A 20238-nucleotide genomic window follows, 5' to 3' on the forward strand; every position below is an offset into this window, starting at 1 on the left:
TATTTCAGTTGGCCTGTACAGTTGTGTTGGCCTTTACAGTTGTTATCCTTTAGTTGTGTTGGCCTTTTACAACTGTGTTGTCATTTACAGTTGTGTTATCCTTTACAGTTGCTTTGTCCTCTAGTTGTGTTGTTCTTTACAGTTGTGTTGTCCTTTACAGTTGCGTTGTCCTTTATTTTCATTGTCGTTTATAGATTTGTTGTCCTCTAGTTATGTTGGCCTTTATTTCAGTTGTCCTTTACAGTTGTGTTGGCCTTTACAGTTGTGTTATCATCTAGCTGTGTTGGCCTTTACAACTGTTGTAAATTTACAGTTGTGTTATCCTTTACAATTGCTTTGCCTTCTAGTTGTGTTGTTCTTCACAGTTGTGTTGCCCTCTAGTGTGAGGCTCCTTTTCCTTGTTCCCTGCTGGAATATTGCTGGAATGTCAGAAATGTGATGTTCACTCACTCACTCACTCACTCACTCACTCACTCACTCACTCACTCACTCACTCACTCACTCACTCACTCACTCACTCACTCACTCACTCACTCACTCTAGGTGTATTGCCCCTTATGAATGTCCTGTTACAGTCATTAAAATTTTGTGTTGTCTGTTCCAACTATATAACATTTTATAGCTTACAACTATCCAGCATCACATTTCAGTCTAGAAACCAGGCGATACTTTCACAGTATTTGGTAACCGGAGACTCTGTTGTTACCGCTGCAATAGCTGTGGAAATGTCAATTCTTCCATGTAGTGTTACACGGTGTAAAAACTGAATGAATTCCTGTCAATGGAAGGAGTGTTTCATATGGGTGAAACAAAGTTCCGGAAGCTTGTTAGTGTATGAATGCATGCTGGCACAGGGGCAGCTGATGGTGGTGGAAGTAAAAGGCTAGGATCAGAGGTCATGGATGACCTTGAAGTAGTCTCTTCCTGTCTGTGACAAGGTCGCAGAGGTTCATTTGGGGTGTTGTAACAGTGAGTGGGGAAACAATCAGGGCAGTTAGACGTGCTGTGACGTAATGGGAAGTAGGAAGACTGTAAACATGGGAAAAGTCTTGATGGAAATATTAAATGTGGAAATTCCTGTTATGAGTCCATTAGAGTGATACTGATATTGTTACCTGCTCACTAAATAAAAAACACAATGCTTGATGCACAGACCAAGCCCTTGAAACAGTGAAATCTGAAATAGAAAATACATTTTAAAAAAGGAATTAATTGGAAACTTCACTGATTTTCTAAGTATGAAACATATCAGCTTTATTTGGGTTTTCTTTGTTGTTTATTCACATTTTGCCAAATAAAGTTATTTTTTCAGATTAGTGACTCATTGCACAGCAGAACAAGTTAGTGATTGTGAAAATTTTAAAGGATATTCAGAAAACACAAACGTTTATGAACTGACCCTTATATTTTTGTTTGCTCATACTTATAGATAGTAAACTTGTGCATAAACATAAACAATAGCCTTGATGAAGTAGAGACACATTTTCCAAGATGTTATTTGAACAATCATCTGACGATCTTGCTCTCCTGAGCACTGTTAAATAATTTAATCTTATTTGTCATCACATTTGACTTCATCATTTTCTATTAAAATTTACAATGCTTAAATACTTTTTCAAATAGTTTTCACTTTTAATTATTTAAATTTCAGTCTTTTAAGCATTTTTAAAGAAAATTTTACTGGAAACCACTTAATACACAACAGAAGAAAAAAAGCAAATACTTGTCAGTATGCCCTAATATTTTTCATATTTACGACCCTCAAGTGTAAACACAGGCTGACAGGTTTTTCATGATATATGCTTGTTACAGAGGCATATAATTAGCAATGTGATATTGTATACAACTACTTGGCTGTATGCCAGTCTTGGAACATATAATGGTATATGTGTGTATGATGTATAGCTGTGTATAGCTTAGTGACGGTGTGGAGTAATTGTCCGACCTTTCCTGAAGCTGATATTCATCCAAGAACTTCATCAGCGGAATAAATAATTACCATTAATTGCCTCCAGTGTTGATTGTGGATAAAGTCTTGCATAATGGCAGGGTCAAACATTGTACAAAGACGAAGCCTGTTTTCCAAAATCTCCAGGAGCATGTCCTTTCAGGTAAGATATTAATGACTGTCTTGGTGTGTGTGTGAGTGAGTAAATGTATTGCCCCATTGAGCATTATCTCAATATTTTAAGAATATGTCAACTTGTTGCATAAAACCTCAGAAATAAGTCCTTACATAATTGGTTGAATCCGTGCCAAAGGTACGTAAAAAATAGGAACCAAAAACAGTTCTGACACTGGAACAATGGGAATTGGTACAGCAAAAACATGGTTCCTGAATGTTTGAGCCAATTTGAGTTTTAATGAGATTGGAAGGCATTTTCATGCTTCCTCAAACAATTGATTACACTTTGCAAAACTGAGAATAAAATTTGAGCCTCCGAAAGTGTTAAAGCGTTTTTATTCTTGAGCAACCACAGCACTTCTGAAAGCTACTAAAATATTTTGAGAGTATTCCCAAAATTTATTTATAAACAGATTAATGAAAACATTCTTACTGTATATCTTTGTATAAATGATTCAATTCATACATCCATATACTTCAAATCAATTATACTCGCAAATGTTTTGTTTTGTTTCCTTTTAAACAAGTCATTTGTGTATATACCAACATAAGCCTAATGTTTTGGAGAAAGCATTTTATACACTTTATATTAACTATAGAGTAAAACATGGTTTTAGAATTCAAGGGATTTTTTGAGTGTTTTATCAAGATGAATTTCTTTTTCAAGTCAGGTTTATTTAATGGCCTTTTAAATGACAGGTTGCAAACTTCAGGGTCTAGAACACTAGATGGCTCAAAATGGGTTTTCATTAAAAAGGTAAACTGAATGTCTATGTGAAGATTCAAACACCAAATTGTAAATTGAATGCTTCTTTATAGCAGTGTTATAGAAATGGGTACACGAGAAATGGGCTTCATATATTGTACCTGTGTGAGGAATCAAACCTGGGTCTTCGGTGTGACAAGCGAACCCTTCGATCTTTAGGCTAAACCACAGTCCTTATAAGTTGGCAGTGTTGAGGGGTGATGCCTGAGGGATGTACTGAGATTCTGAAATCAAATAACTGAGGGATCACTGCTTGTAGTGTGATACTGGCATTTGAAATAGGAACGATTTCTGTGAATCTTGGGTCGGAGCATTTGACATTCTGGAGACCTGTGATTTTGTTAACAAAAATCACTTTTTACAAATTTTGCTGTTAAATATTTGATTTTGGTTCACAGGTTTTCCGTTTCAGTATTGCTTTAATCCCCTGGATGCCAAGTTCTTTTAACAGGCACACACTTCATAAGGTTTGAGAAGCTAAAGTTGTGCAAGAATTGTGCTTACGTGGTCCTGGATCTGTGTACAGCTATAAAATTACACAAAAATGTAGAATATTAAATTTCCTATCTGTTGGTAGAAATATAAGTGTGACTACCTTGGTGGCTTTAAAAACAGTCACTGCTAAATATTGTCCAAAATATTGTTATGCATTAAGAAACAGTAAATTTCTCTGCTTTTTATCGTGCACCAATAAAAGCACTATGCTACTGGGTTTTTTTAATTTGGCATCTATACAGAAATTGTGAGCGAAAAAAATACAGCCTGATATCTGAACGCTAGAAGTGTATATGAAAGGGGTTTATGTGCTAATGCAGAACGATATGTGCTCAACACTGAATATTACCCGCAATAAATGTCAAAAATAGATTTCCTTCTATGAAGTCAAACAGTGACACAGAGGTCATATGTGTACTAGAGGTAAGGGGGCATAACACCATATGCTCATGTTAGTATTTTGACTAATTTTGCATCATTATACTTAACACTTTGTCAGTGTAACTCATTTCATTTGGAGAAAATTTGCCACGGGTACGGACACTATTTTCATTATGTTTTGATCATGGTGAACCAAACTATTCCAATGTAAAGTTCCTCAATGTGAGTGGATACGCTTTGGTAGTGTCTCAATTTGTGAGAAAAGATAACAATATAGTACATGAGAAAGCAGGTAATAGCAATTTGGATGGCCCTAACTGAAATAAAGGTTAATTCTCAGATTCCCATGTTCCATTGTGTGTGTACATGTATTTCGACAAATTTTGCATCATTATCAACGGAGTGCAGGCCATATCTTTGTCTGTAATGAAATCACTGAAAATGGTACATTTTTGTTGACGTCATGGCTTGATTTATGCATTTTGTTGCATCGGAAAAATAGGACATTTGTATACTGGTTAGTAATTTTCTCACCTGATTTCCATTAATTGTACATAAGGTCTCAGCTTCTATGTCAGAATTTACCATTCAAATAGTGTCCAGAATTAGACAGTTTGACTGAATATCATATTGAGAGCAACACGCATCAATTAATGGAACTGATAAATAACATTTCACATCACTTGAACATTTTGTAGGATAAGAATTTTCTTTGTTTATGATTATGTGGCTATTGTTCATGTATGCAGTGAAAGGTGCATGGTTTATATACCTTACAACAATTTTTCAAATAAATATTGCCAGAGATTGATATGCGGTCATCACAATAGCTTTTATAAAATATGAACTGATTACATTATCAAAATCAATAATCGTAAATCATGAAACGTTTCTGGCAAACTCACACCTTGCCAGTCAGTATACATAATTGTTTTGTTTATATAGCCGCACAAATTTAGTGAACAAGACGATTCTTTAAAATTGTGTGCATTTCATAACATATGTATAAATCATTTTCAGTATTATTATCAGTTTTACTTATAAAGTTGAATTAAGTCACAGTTTATTAACCTGTTCATGTGAAACTGCAATATTAGAACTGAATATTGCACATCACAGTACAGTTAAGGCTACGTGTGATGTTCTAACACATGTGTAATGGTTCAAAATATGGTGTACTACACTAAATGTGTCAATGTCTCATGTAACTATTATTCAAACAATCCAAAATTTTCAAAGAATTGAAAATGCTTGCCCCATATATGCATATGATATGATGTTGAACTAGGCTAAATGTAGATCCTGAAATCAGTTTCCTGATGAAATATCTGAACAATGCACAAAATATATATCATAATACTGAAATTGTAATCCGACGGATATGGTGATTGTATTTACTCTTGTTCAACTGACCTTCACCTCAAAGAAATTGCCTAATATGTCCAACAATGTTGACACATGACATCACCACTGATGACTGAATTGTTACAATATGGTGCCTTTGCTGACAAGGATACACAGGATATTGTGAAGACTTTTCTCTTGATTCAGGGATCGTTTGTCTATAAAAGCAATCAAAAATGATTCTGACTGTGTATTGCTATATGTATTTATCATTTTAATTTTAAGTCAGAAAATATTATGAATTATCAAATCAGTGCATTGTATCCATTTTTTATTTCCTATTTCTTGCTATGATACCCTTTTTATGGATATTCTAAAGGTAATTGAGCCATTGCAAAGCAATGAATAGACAGCTGGATGTAAAACATTTTCAGAAAATACTATGTTGTGTAAATCGAAATGTTAAGTTGTTTACATTAAAAAAACAAGTGCAGTCTTTCAAGCACAGCATTTGTTTCCTCAGCCATTATCTTTCATTAAATTTCATCTAGATGGTTGGTATTGGTGACAAAGACCAGTTGTAATTCGATTCTGCAATGTAATGGGGAATTCATGGATGCATTTGTCGCAGCTGACTATGAAGTATACGTGATGTAATAGGCGTTTCAAAACCGGCCTTCTTGAAACATGATTTTGTACACACTATCCAATATGGCAGAAAGTGCACTTCAGTATTCATGTATGTTTATTTTTGAAAACATCCCAAACAATTCTAGGTTCATTGGCAACACTTGAGAATTATCATTAGTGATTTCATGAAAAAATGATATGAGTGATCAATAATATGTTATTTTTGAAAGTCAGTAGTTCCAGTAATTATCTGATTTTCAAAACATGCAGCAAATGATTCTGTAAATCATGCTTTGGTGTTGTATGAAAAATTGCAACATTTACGATGAAGCCTATTTTGAAAGGTTATTTTAAGCGCTTTAGCTTTGTCACAGATAGGAGTGGATGGTGCCAAGAAACAGAAAATCCCCAATAGAATTCAAAACTGTGAAGTTTATTTGTATGTGTGATATGTTTAGAATTTTATAGGTCTTCAAAGTGAGAGTTGAAAAGGAAAGACATACATGTCCATTTGGCACATGGGAAAGATGTTCATATATGCTCTTCAAGAAGGATGGTGATGAAGTTTGGTGATTTAAGCATTTATCTGTGCATTGTGTCTGACACTCAGGTTCTATTCCCCACAATTGAAGGCAATTTCTGGCAGTGCCTACTGTGATATTCCTGGAACATTGCTATTAGTAGTGTAAAACAATATTCACTCATTTCCTCTGCCAGATGATGAAAATATGTGTTAAACCAGTCTCTGAAGTATATGCTACTCAAGAGAAGTTAAAGAATACCATTTGTTTCTGACATGACAATAGTTAAACCTCATGGCTGTATTTGGGTTTTTTCAGTTTAGTTGTGGGGGTACTTGGGTAGCCAAGTGGTTAAAGTGTTTGCTTGTCACTCAAAAGACCTGGGTTTGATTTCCAGTGTGTGGGTACAATATGTGATACCCATTTCTGGTGTGATGTTGGTGGAATATTGCTTAAAGTATGGCAAAGTACTATTCTCATTCAGTCGAATCATATATTTCCTGCACACAAAAAACAAAATTAGTCACATGAATATCAAATGGGTGTGTCCTGGTTTGGTTTTGTTGGATTCAGATCATGATAAGTGATACTGTCATATTAATTGTGTAATTGCTGTATGTGGACAATTAAGTCATTAGCATTGTTTACTAATGATAAGTTGTATTGAGCTGTAAATATCAGAGTTAGCCCATCAGTGTCAATGTGAAAAGATCATCTCATGAAAAAATGATATTTTGGTTTATGTAACACTAGGAGGAATGTTCTGATGTCATTGGAGGTTGTTGGGAAGACCCAGCACATTTAGGATTGTTTTAAGTTGTTGAAAGTTGTTAAGAGGTCCTGTAACATTGTTGATTGTTGTGATATGTCATGTCATTGAAGGATGATGTGTAAGTGGTGGTTTTACAGGGTTTTTAGCAATATTCCAGCAATATCACGGTGGGGGACACCAGAAATGGGCTTCACACATTATACCCATTTGGGGAATCCAACCCAGATCTTTGGCATGATGAGCAGACACTTTAACCACTGGACTACCCCACCACCCCTTCGTGATGGATGATTTTGAAGGTTGTTTTAAAGTCTTATTGCATTTAAACATCTGGTAAAGTCATTTAAAGATAATTAGTAATCTTCACAAAATGATATATATCTAAACATCTTGCACATTGAGTTCAGACAGATGCCTTCCAATATCAAATACCCCAACTGAAGAATGAGAACTAAACTTTCATGGATGTATAAGTTTCTTTGTTCTGTATAATGAAGTTTGTCAGACAACAATATTAGACATCAGAATCTGTTAGAATCTCTGTCGAAATATTGCCTAGATACAGAAGAAAAAATGTTATATAACCATGAAAGAGTCCTCATTCTTCAGTTTCTAGAGAGAAACCTCAACTGAACTCGATGAAAGTAGCAGAAGTCAAATATAACCGTAACCAAGACTTGATAATCTTAACACTCACCCTTGATGACCTTATAATGCCCTTTATTACCCTTAATTATCATTGATTATCCTTGATTACCTGTGGTTACCCCTTTGTCCCTGTTACATAAAGTTTTGAGGATTCACAGATATACCCAGGAAGATTCTAAGAATGATGTTGTCATTAGTCACAAGCCCACACAGATCACAGCTTGGTGAAGCATCACCCTCAGACTTAGATGTGACTAGACATGCAAACTGTAGGTTAACCGTCAACACCTCAGTCTTCAGGGTTGGAATCTTTGACAGCAGACTAATAGAAAATATTGCAGGATGAATGACCTGGCTTATGGAAGTAAATGTCTGCCGTGTGTGAGGTGATGTACATGAGCGTGTGATTGTCGTTTTCGCCTTTGTCAGCAATATTTCATTATGACGGCGGCCTGTAAATGGGTTTATCATTAATTAATAATTATATTTCCCTCTGTGGTTGCCTTAGTACCAAACAATCCACATCATGTTGATGTTCGGAAGGACCTACAGGACTGGATAATTGCCTTGTTTCTGTAAGTGCTGAAATATTTACGACTTCACATTAGTCAGCGATATGAACAGTTGGCTAGTGGCTATAACAAATTCATGACTGGGGGAATTAACTGTCACATACATATTGATAGTATATGCAGGGAAAGTTCTTTGAAGGTATAACTAGTGTATGCAGGAATGGGTATGGGTAGAGCTAGTATATGCAGACACTAGTGTATGCAGGAATGGGTATGGGTAGAGCTAGTATATGCAAACACTAGTGTAAGCAGGAATAGCTCTCTATGGGTAGAGCTAGTATATGCAGATACTAGTGTAAGCTGGAATAGCTCTCTATGGGTAGAGCTAGTATATGCAGACACTAGTGTAAGCTGGAATAGCTCTCTATGGATAGAGCTAGTATATGCAGACACTAGTGTAAGCAGGAATAGCTCTCTATGGGTAGAGCTAGTATATGCAGACACTAGTGTAAGCAGGAATAGCTCTCTATGGGTAGAGCTAGTATATGCAGACACTAGTGTAAGCAGGAATAGCTCTCTATGGGTAGAGCTAGTATATGCAGACACTAGTGTAAGCAGGAATAGCTCTCTATGGGTAGAGCTAGTATATGCAAACACTAGTGTAAGCAGGAATAGCTCTCTAATGGTAGAGCTAGTATATTCATGTATATGAAGGTATAACTAGTACATCTGGAGATAGCTCTTATGAAGGTATAGTTAGAATATGCATGGATAGCCATTACGAACGTACTAGTATATTCAGAAATAGTTGTCTTGCAGGTATAGGTATATACAATTATACCTCATGTAGGTATAGATAGTATATGTAGGGATAGCTAGTATATGACAGGATACTTAGTATATGAGGGGATAGCAAGTACATGCAGGGATAGCTAGTATATGCAGGGATAGCCTTTACACAGGTATAACAAGTAATCAAAGAGGTGTAACCAACTAAATTTAGTGAGGTTGATCAGTAATGACAAAATCTCCCTTTGAATCAGGTATGAGAAGGTTCTGTATTCACCACTTGTTATATCTGTGATTACACATTCCTAGTTGAGTTCAGATTCAAGTGTTTTTTGAGTCCCCTGTGAAATTCCAATTCTAACGCTTACCGATAGACATCTAATCACCGCCACATGCTGTGTAATACAAGTCTAGCTCTCACGTCTCTCACTACCATGGCGTGGTAAACATGTACAGTCCTTTTATCAAATTTTACTTCCATTTGCAATAAATTACATACATACTTCTCAAAAAAGTTAAGGAGGTGTTTCATGTTACACATAGGCAAATCCAAAGGGGGGAGGGGGGGTAGCAGTGGTGGACAATCCCCTTTGTTTTCCTGAAATTTGTTGAGATGGCCATTGAAACTTGGGTGAAAATAAAGTGTGCGCCTCCCTGTTCTCAATAGTGTGTACTCCCCCTTCCTCAAAAAGCTGTATCCACCATGAAAGAACTTGTGAAGGAAGTTATATTCTCTTTATTATTGTATTTAGAGATACTATGCGGTGTAAGAATGCCACATTGTAGGTCCCAAAATGTGTAAAATGTAATAAATGACCTTTACTCTGTTACAAAGTCTGTGCAAACCCCTTGTCTGATGTTGAAGCAATTCAACAAAGGTATTATCCACAAGGCTATATGTAGCCAGGAAAATATTATTTTTTGTGTGATCTTAGCTGTCATTGGTAGAATACTTCACACTCAATAGAAGACTGTCCCACAGTCCCTGAACCACATTACTGCCTCACCCTCCCTGTAACACTAAAGCCGTAAGTGAAGCAGGGGCTCAGGTTCTGAATTTCCATTCTGAGCCAGGACTCCTTTTCAATGAAAATGGGCTTATTTGATACCGTGAAAATTATTTATATTCAGAGACTAAAGCATTAGTCTACCTCAATAGTAGCAGGTCATTGCTTGTTTCCTTGGTTCAAACTTCCATCATCTGGACGTCGATTTTCATGCTGTTGATCATTGGATTGTCTGACCAGACTTGATTAGTTACAGACTGCTGCCATGTAGCTGAAATATTCCTGAGTGCGGCATGAAACCTAACTCACTCACACCAGCTCAACAGCAAGGCGACCATTTGATACATATTGTTTCTGTGAAGCACAAATCAGCACCTCATGACACTGTTGATTGTATGTCATTATATCCCATTGTTACTCACTGTGTCAACCACTGGATTGTCTCCTCCAGACTTGCTTAATCACAGGCCACATCATACAGAACAAATATTGCTGAGTGATGCTTTAAACAGAAAACCAAACCTAAGAATTATATGTGACAGGAAAGTCATCCAGCATACTGTATGCACCTTCACCAATCTATTATTCACGGCCAGTGATCTCTTGACCTGTCAGGATTTGTGTCAGTAAGGAAAATTAGATTGCCACCATCCTTGGCTCTGCATGGCAGTTCTATTAGGAGGTTCCCAACCCCCATTTGTCACATGCCTCCTGCCTCAGTGCCCATCCTAATGTATTAGAGTGATGACGGTGACAATGAAAGGTTTCGGCCAAGGACTGGTATGACGTAGACGATGACAGAAGGTATGTAGGTTATCATATTATGTTAGTGTGTGAATAGATTTATGGGTACATTGCAACATATATACTCGATTATCAAGAAAATGGAGGTCCTGAGTATGTACCTGTGTTGTAAAACCCATGAACATGAGATTTGTATCATGATATCAAGAATCATGATCAGGCAAAAGACTCATCTTTAATTATTTACTATGAAATTTCGAGACTGTTCAGTTTATAGCCAGCTTCCATGCTCTCAGCTTAGCATTTAATGGAGATTGTAGGTGAAATTAAATGTGGTTTGAGGTTGTGTTAGGCTAACAGCTAGTCTCTGAAATGAATATATTTTACTGAGAAAACGTTCATAGTGAAAAAAAATAATATAATGAAATGGAGCCCTGAGACTTTCTTCATTTTTAGAAGCTATGGAAATCTAGACTTGCCACATTTTCTAGATTTGCATGGGCTTCTTTGGATATATATACTTCATGGTCTGTATGACAGACTAAGGTTGTGTATTTCAGCAACCAGTGCTTATCATAAGAAAGATGGGGTGGTCAGACTCACTGACTTTGTTTACAAGTGTCTAATTGCAAATGAGTGATGGGGTAGCCCAGTGGTTTAAGTATTTGCTCATCATACCAAAGACCTGGGTTCGATTCCCCACATGGGTAGAAAATGTGAAGCCCTTTCTGATGTCCCCCATTGTGATATTGCTGGAATGTTTGAAAGTGGTGTACAAAATCAGAAATGTGTATTGTTGCTGGTACTAGTCCAGACTGATCCTGGTGATATTAATATATTATCATTATGTCAGGACATTATGGTTATTATGTTTAATATATATTATTTGGGAGTATTTATCAGTTATAAGTCTGTTCATTTTGTCATCAAATATTATCAGCAGATCTGAAATTGAAAGTATTCTGTTTCGTCAACATTTTGCACATTACTTAAACGTGGCTATACACTGGTAACTCTTTTATATGTAGCACTTGCTCAGGATAGATTCTGCTTCACAAGAAATATCCAATATTATTATTACTGGTGATAAATGGTACCTTTTTAAAAAAAATACTATTTTCATGGAAAAACATTCCACTTGAGGTAGACTGTAAAGGGTTTTTCCAGGGTAGACAATAAATCTATTTTATTAAATGTGCATTATTCAGTCTTGTAGAAAAAGTTGGGTTTTTTCTTTTTGATTTTTCAAATGTTGCCATGGAAACTTGTTAGCCATTAAGTAGCAGGCATATGGCCTGTTCTGGAAACAAACCGCACAAATTCAATATTTCTTATCAACTTAGCATGGGGAAATGATGCCTTTTGCGGCTAAATTTGAACTTTGATATTTCCATGGAACCACAATCAATTTCAGGAGAAAGCTATTTGGGGAACTTATCTCAAAACCGGTCAATAGCTCTCCACTGAACTTATCATCGAGCTGGGTGGCCTGCCCTGATGGATTTCATACAATTATTTAGATACTTCAATGCAAGATTCTCCCTGATGATGATGATGTTGGTAGTAGTAGTAGTAGTAGTAGTAGTAGTAGTAGTAGTAGTAGTAGTAGTAGTAGTAGTAGTAGTAGTAGTAGTAGAAGCAGCAGAGCAAAGTTACATAGGATTTTTAGAAGATCCACTTAAAAAGATTCTGCAGAAAGTTTTTTGAGGTTGGACTGAAAAATATCATTGCCTTAAAGATCACCCCAATCTAACTCTTTCCCCTCAAGAAAGGTCAGTCTCATACAGTACAGTGCTGTAGCAGTTGCTCTGACACACTCACTCACTCATTGAACCTCCACGTGGGGCACTAGCATTATTTTCGATCCACGCAGGAAATAAGAAGAAAGCCTGCCCCAAATCAATGTTGTAGAAGGTACAAAGCTCCCGGCCGTGAACCTGATCGAGCTATCATTGTAGAGATTCCCTGATGACGTCAAGGGTTGGCTGTGCCTGAGTGTGGCCAAGTCTGCTGTGACGTCTTACAATATTCCCCTACCCTTTGAGTAGCAGCTGGTTTGTGCAACTCCAGCAGCCAGCAGCCCCTGCTCTAACTCTTCTGCACATGCTCAGTGAGCTGAAGAAGACGTGTGCCCAGAATAGATAAAGGTAGCGGGCAGTGCGGTGAGCTTCAGATGAGATAGAAGTGTGAGGAGTACAGAGGTATAGAAGTACTGACTCTATACACATTTGCTACTCCAGTCAGGAGGACTTGAATAGCGGCATGAAACTTTTGAGGAGATCGCGCAACATCGTGGACCTTGAGGATAATATGAGGGTAGGTGCACTTTATGGGATGTTTGTGGAATTTTGGGGGGACTTTGATGTTGCATTACAAGTGATTAAATATTCCAGTGTGTTACCTTTAGAAAAAGGAAATGAATTTATTTTTCACACCTGCTTTCAAGCACTTAATGCAATTTCCAAAAAATGATTTACCTGGAGGAGGCAAAAAAATCTTTTGATATATTATTACAATATTCATATTATTTTTCATATCTGGAATCCAAGGTAATTGAGATGTATTAGCAACTTGTGATTTAATTGGCTAGATTTGTATAAGATGCTGGCTGTATTCCCCATTAATAATGTTCAGCACAGCATCTGATTTCAGTTGAAATTCAGAATAAAATTTTCAATATCATTAGTATTTTGGTGGAAAATGTTCCAATATCGATTCTTGCAGAGTTGTAAATTGTTAATGCTTCAAGTTATTGCCAACTGCAGTCATATTATACGTAGCATAGTTAAACTTGGCACTTGCTGCTTGCTTGGTATCATGGTTCCTGGAAGTCTGACAAAATGGCTTGGTATCCCAAGAATAATTTATTGTCTAGGTTGGAAGTGCATTTGGCATGATGATGCAATAGACTGATATTGTGAATAGTTTAATCAAAATGATTACTACCTTCTAAGTGAAATTGTCCAACATAAATGTTCTGAATAGTTGATTACAAAGGTTTTGGTAAGTGCAAGGGCTGCACAGGTGTACAGTAGTGGTCTCAGCCGAACCAGATGTATGTTGCATGATGTGAGAGTGTAGTATAGGTGCAAGAGTGTACTACTTGATGAAAGTGTACTATATGATGCAGATTTGCACTATATGTGCAGCCTGTACTATCCGTTATACGACTGTACAAATTCAATCTAATACAGCATGGCTTCCAGATGTTTGTGGGTGAACTACAGAGAGGTCATCTTGTTCACTATGCAGGATTGATCTGCCGGGATTTGATGACTATAATTAGATAACATGTGTAACTGCTGTTCGTTAAGCCAACCTGCCAATATAAGGGGGCTAAGGGCTTGTTCAAGGATGTGGACAATTAATGTCCTTTTCCTGCACTTGTAACCAGATGTATTTATGCTAAAGATGTTCTGTTGTCAAGACGTTTTCTTGATACATCTGTTTGCTGGATTTAAATTATGATTAAATAGAGGTCAGTACTTTTGTAGCAACGGTTTGGGAGCTGGTATTTAAAGTAGTATTGGAGCCATTGATTCCAGAGATATTGTTCGAACAAGATACGTATACGGGTCTTGTTCTGTTTGACACCATGGGTCAGAGATGAAACAATGTCTTTCTTATTTTCACCTGATTCATATTAACATATAGATCTCAAGTTTGGGGTGTGCAAAATATTTTGGAAAACTGGAACATTTTTAGAAGTGATCTATAATTTCCAGTCATCATTTTGTTGTCACTTTGCTCTGTTTTTTAAATTTCACTACACACGCTTGTTGATTACCTGGCTGTTCTACCAGTAAATGGTCCCTTTCATAAAAAATAGTGAAAAGTTGCAACAAAATAATGGGTATTTGTTAAATAACGTTTTTTAAAAATTATGAGTTCTGTCAATTTGCTGCAATTATTATTTTTTGTGTTAATTCATCAGGATTCAACCCCGACTTTCGCTCTCCCGGCAGGCACTCCATTAGTCTGTTTCACAGTCCCTGAACCACATTATTTTCCTTATTGCCTAGCCCTCTCTGCAGTGCAGTCTGTCTCACAGTCCCTGAACCACATTATTTTCCCTGTTGCCTGGCCCTCCCTGCAATGCTAAAACGTAATGAATCACGTCTAGATTTCCCCAAGTTTCCAACTCCCTGGGACTCCTTTACAGTTAACATGGGTTTATCTGTTACTGTCATAGTAATAGTAATAGTGTGTCTGTGATTTTTCTGAACTAAACAACCCCACAACTATCACATGTTAGTTTTCAAACAAAATTCATTTCAAGTACCTTCTCATTTCTCTTAAACCCATTATTCCAAAATCCTTTGAATTCCATTTTCTCATTATACTACCCATTATCAAAACCTTTCATTAGATTACTAATGACGTCAGAGACTAACACAAGCCATATTGCCAAGAGTAGAGACATCATTGTCATGACGTGTACTCAGTGCTGGTATTGCTAACCTCATTTCATCTTCAGCAACTCACGCTATCTTTACAATTTGGCCAATATACAAGTTTTGAATAATTAAAACCTGCTAAGGCACCAGATCAACAAGCCTCCCACCTGCTTTTTGTTTGCCGAATCTCAACACCTTTTCACCAATGGAAGGAACATATTTTTTTAACTCAGGAGCTCCGAGGTAACCTGGGAGTTCAGCAAAGATACCTCGAGGTCAGCATTCACAGAATATCAAGAGAAACCGGCTTCCACCTGAAACAAGTCTGTATGACTTATTAGAGATGAAGGTCATAAGGTCGTGGTTTTCTCAGCTGTGAATATGCATGCTAAGGGTATACTGTTACCCTTCTGTCTGAGAGACAACCTGTAACTTCAAAGATTTGGGGCAACCCTTCTAAGCTTTTGAAATGAGGTATTTCTGTAAAGTGTAAGGTACTTGGAATATAGGGCGTAAGTTTTTACATGGATATAAAGATATTTCATGATCGGATCTCTTATACTGTTGTAAAACTCAGTTTATGCCTCTGGGTTTGGTGTTATACCCCCAAGGGAGCTGAGAATGAAATCTGACTTCACACAATTCCATTGTCCTAGATAATAAATAAGCATTTTAACAATTCGTTATCATGTAGATATGGTGCATTACAAATATGCACGGTGCTTTTGATTCCAAAATGACACTTATAAATTTGAGCATGGCAATCTAATGTTGGTACTCTGAACTTAATTTCTAACAACTTTACTGAATTTAAAGTTATATTTAGTCCCCAGATTATAACTTATTTAAACATATTAATGTAAAAAAGTTCCCTCCAAATAAGGACTAAGAGTGTATTATTTCAGAGTCAGTCAGGACAACGTAGGCTTGAGTTGGATTAACTGAATGTTTTTGATTTATTCTTCTGGATCTGGGAGATAAACTGCTGATGTCATTATCATGGCACATGTTAGGAACCTCTAGATAAGCCTGTTATAGATGGGGCATTTTATTAAGAAAATAAACTCAAAGCACACAGGACCTCATATTTCTCGTTTCATCCAGCATTTTTCTTTGAGGATCAACACACATGAAATATGTGGGATGTTTTGCAATGTAATTGTATATGAAAGTGTTAATGAATAAACATCTTTGTTGTCTACCTTATTGAAAGACAGAATTAGGGAGTATCATTGCTTTGATCGTATTCATATGACTAGCCTTACATAAACCGCATGTGAGTGAATTAATGAGGTTTACGCTGCTTTTAGCAATATTCCAGCAATATCACAGCAGGGGACTCCAAAATTGGGCTTCACACATTGTACCTTTGTGTACCCTGTGTCTTCGGTGTGACAAGCACACACTTTAACCACTAGGCTACCCCATGCCCTTAAGCGGCTAGAAGCAACATACGGGTACATTTATGTGTAAGAGTCCAGTGTTCACAGACTTCCATGAAAATCTATAGAGGCAATTGTCCAACTAGTCATTTAGAGAAACAAATCTGTGTAAGATTTAATCTTTACATCTTCTTCTCAAAGATTTACTTATGATTCAGTTCACTATGTTACCTATTTCATAACTTTGAGATATACATCAGATAGACCTCATCTCATTTCTCTTGAGAACATTTAGAAAGTAATGTTTACCTGTAATGGATGCATTACCTGCAAAGAAAGGTACCTTGAGGATGAAATTGGTTGTTTAATGATCAGGTGTTTCCGTCTGTTCCTCGAACACAGATTAGATTTCACTTTAATCCAAATTGCTTCTAGAAAATGAAAGATGCTCATTCTCTTTGCTTGATTGAGATTGTACAAAAAGCCTGTAATAGAATACTCACTTCAAAGACATTAATGTTTACAGGGCTTGTATAAGGTGCACTCAAAGAGAAGTCTTTCCTCTCGTTGTCTTGGTCGTCTGTGATAGTATGTAAGATTAATGTGAAACTGATGTTCTGATTGAAATTAAGGTTTCTACAAATCAGTCGTTAATGTTTTTTAATCATGTCCCCATTTTTGAATATTCGAAAAAGGCACTTAAGGGCAAATTCATGTTCCTTATAAAGCTTGTCTTCAAAAGCAATAATGCACAGAGAGAGAAAGAGAGAGAGAGAGAAAACACAGTTTGCTTTAAACTTATGTAAGTAGACATTCAAGAGTGTAGGAAAATCTGGATATATTCAAACATTTATGAAGTGAAAATGCAAAAATGCAACTCATTGCAAATATGATGTATGGACTGTGACTTAAAGGCTGACCTTTTGTTTTGCTGAAGAATCTGAGTGTTTGATAACAGTTTTCCTAGCTATTCAGATAGTGCCATTCATCAGTTGGTAGTTAAAAGATTTGGTTTGTAAGTTTTCACTGGATGCCTCACCACATGCTAAGCACTGAATTTCCAGAACATCTGTTGGATGGTGGGAATCAGCAATCAGGAAAGAGAGATAAGTTGGGAGCATTGTCAAAAGCTGTCCAGTATTTACACAACATTAAAATAAATTGGAAAGAGAGAGAGAGTCAAGTGGTTGAAGCATACCCTCATCTAGCCAAAGATACAGGTTCAATTCCCTGTAAAGTCTATTCGTGGTATCACCCATGGTGTTATTGCTAGAATATTGCTAAGAGTGCCTTAAGACTAACCTTACCTCCTCCTCATTTCTACCTTCCAGTTGGCTTGTCCTATTTAGGTAATCTTGCAGGATGTTCTACACAACTACGCCAAGGCCAAATATTTCACAGCTGCTAGTAGTGGATGAATGTTCTTTGCATATCATGTCAAATTCTTGGAAGTTTTCTGTCAAATTCAAAATCATCTGTAACATGCAGTATGGTAAAAAAAAAACCATGAAATTATCCTCATTTATCGTTTTGTTGGCTGTGGCTCCAGTCCACAGACCATAAACACATAAAAATTGTCGCCTGAACTCTACAAAATGATCTAAGCTCGACGTTTATGATTCCAGGGAGAAATTATGTCAGTTTTATGTTTCCTGAAACTGCAATATCTGTCCGTTTGGGTTTTTCTTGGTGCCATGGGAACAAGATAATTTTAAATATTTTACTGATATTTCCCTGAGAGTAATGTGAAAAAGGTACTTGATGCATATCTGTCATAGTTTAAGTTGTGTTTGACGTAAAACCCAAGGCACTCAAAAATATGATGTACATGTATTATCTAAGGTTGTTATTGCAATGACTTGATGGAATTTTCATTTTTAAAATTCCTGAAGAATTTTGCTTTATAAGTGAATAAGGATTCCTGTGGTTTTGTAAATTAAATGAGATTTTCAGCTTCTTGAATGTCAAATTGATGAAGATTTATATCATTTGAATCAATGGACATTTTATTTATTAGACTGAGTCACAGTTTTCTCAGAGTAGTCTTGATGTTAGCATTATGTTGCACCAAGATAATAATAATTGTCCATTTCTATAGCGCCTAAAACCCATAACATGCTCAGTGGTACTGTACAAATTTAAAAAACACAGGAAGTAATGTCTACTTGTTTCATTAAGCCTGATCAGTTGTTTGAATTTTGGGTTAAACTTTATACCTTGCAGCCTATGTAGTTGTAAGAATCTTCTTGATGGATTAAATAGTGGGACCCAGTAAATCTGTTTTATGTCAATCATTGGATTGTATGGTCCAGTTTTCATTAGTGTCGGGGGCAGTGGGGTAGCCTAGTGGTTAAGGCATTTGTTTGTCACAACGAAGACCTGGGTTCGATCCCCAAGTGGGTACAGCATATGAAGCACCTTTCTGGTTTCCCCGCTGTGATATTACTGGAATATTGCTTAAAGAGTGTAAAGCTAAATTCACTCACTCATTCATTAGAACAGACTGATGTGCAAGTGAGATACATAAACTTTGAGAAAGAGTTTTTGTAATTAGAATTAAATCAACGTGAGTGAGGGAGTTTAGTATTATGCCACACTCAGCAATATTCCAGCTATAAGGTGGCTGTCTGTAAATAATCGAGTCTGGACCAGACAATCCAGTGATCAACATCATGAGCATTGACCTACGATCCCATTAGTCACCTCACCTCTTACAGCAAGAATGGGTTATTGAAGATACATTCTAACCCAGATCTTCACAGGTCAGTTCAATCAAAGGAGGGAAAATATGATAAATTGCCCATGAAAACAGAGACCATATAATGGTCTCTGATGAAAAGGCTAGATTGATCAAAAACATAGATCTCATACAAAGATTAAACTGAAATAGCATGATGCTGACCATGCTTCTGAGTTCAGTGAGGTCATTACAACACATGTGAATGTTCACACTGCCCCACCCACACACTGCCCCACCCACACAAATGACAGATTGACTCTTTTCATGTCATTTTAACTAACAGAAGGTAAACAGACTCCACCCTAAATTCTACAGAGGCATCTGTATCCCTCCTTATCTTGAGGAGTTTTTCATGAAGGCAACGTTATCTGAAGATAAACCTATGACAGAGTGGGAGTATTTAGATAGAGTGGATGTAGATAACTCTGTCCTTCCAGAGGGATTGGAAATATTTACCACAGAACATTTTGTACAGGTAGAATAAGTCTGTCTCAAAATCCCTGGACCACAATATTTTCCCAACAGCCTCACCTTCCCAACAATGCTGAAACCCTAAATGAAGCAAGTCTAGATTTCCTCTGACTCTCCCGACACACTGGAGCTGTTTCAATTTAAGTGAGTTTATTTGTTGGTATCAAAATTATATATATTCAGGGGCTAAGTATTAGTCTACAGTCATATTAGACATGTTGTGGGTTGAGTTTCAGATACCCAAACATTTTCTGTGGGCTTTGTACATGGAGGGGTGAGGGTTCATTTATGGATCTGTGTATTTCGGTGAGTGGTATTTGGTGTTTGGTGAATAATTTCTGCAGTTTGGAGAGGTTTAGATGGAAAGTGCTTTGGGCTGGGTGAGGTTCAGGTGAAATATATCAAAAGTTTAGTGCTTTATAGTGTATAGTATCTCAGGTATAGGTAAGAGTAATGGCTGTAGCTGGCATTGTGATGGTTTCAGACAGACATGGGAAACAGCAAATTGAGTTAG

General features: G+C 36.7%; 1 protein-coding gene across 3 annotated transcripts in view; it reads left to right on the forward strand.

Moving 5' to 3' along the window:
• The window catches only part of LOC137273360 (regulator of G-protein signaling 3-like), a 157525-nt gene that overhangs the window by 123477 nt on the left and 13810 nt on the right, over nucleotides 1–20238 (forward strand). Inside the window, exon 1 of one of the 3 annotated variants that reach the window (XM_067805971.1) lies at nucleotides 1849–2111. The exons of 1 other annotated variant lie outside the window; for it this stretch is intronic. In XM_067805971.1, coding sequence (XP_067662072.1) covers nucleotides 2043–2111 — 69 coding nt within the window. In that variant the 5' untranslated portion in view covers nucleotides 1849–2042. Of the gene's footprint in view, nucleotides 1–1848; nucleotides 2112–12883; nucleotides 13051–20238 lie in introns of those variants that run through there. One more of the 3 variants, XM_067805972.1, reaches the window with a different exon arrangement.

Source organism: Haliotis asinina, chromosome 2 (assembly GCF_037392515.1).
Source record: "Haliotis asinina isolate JCU_RB_2024 chromosome 2, JCU_Hal_asi_v2, whole genome shotgun sequence".
NCBI lineage: Eukaryota > Metazoa > Mollusca > Gastropoda > Lepetellida > Haliotidae > Haliotis > Haliotis asinina.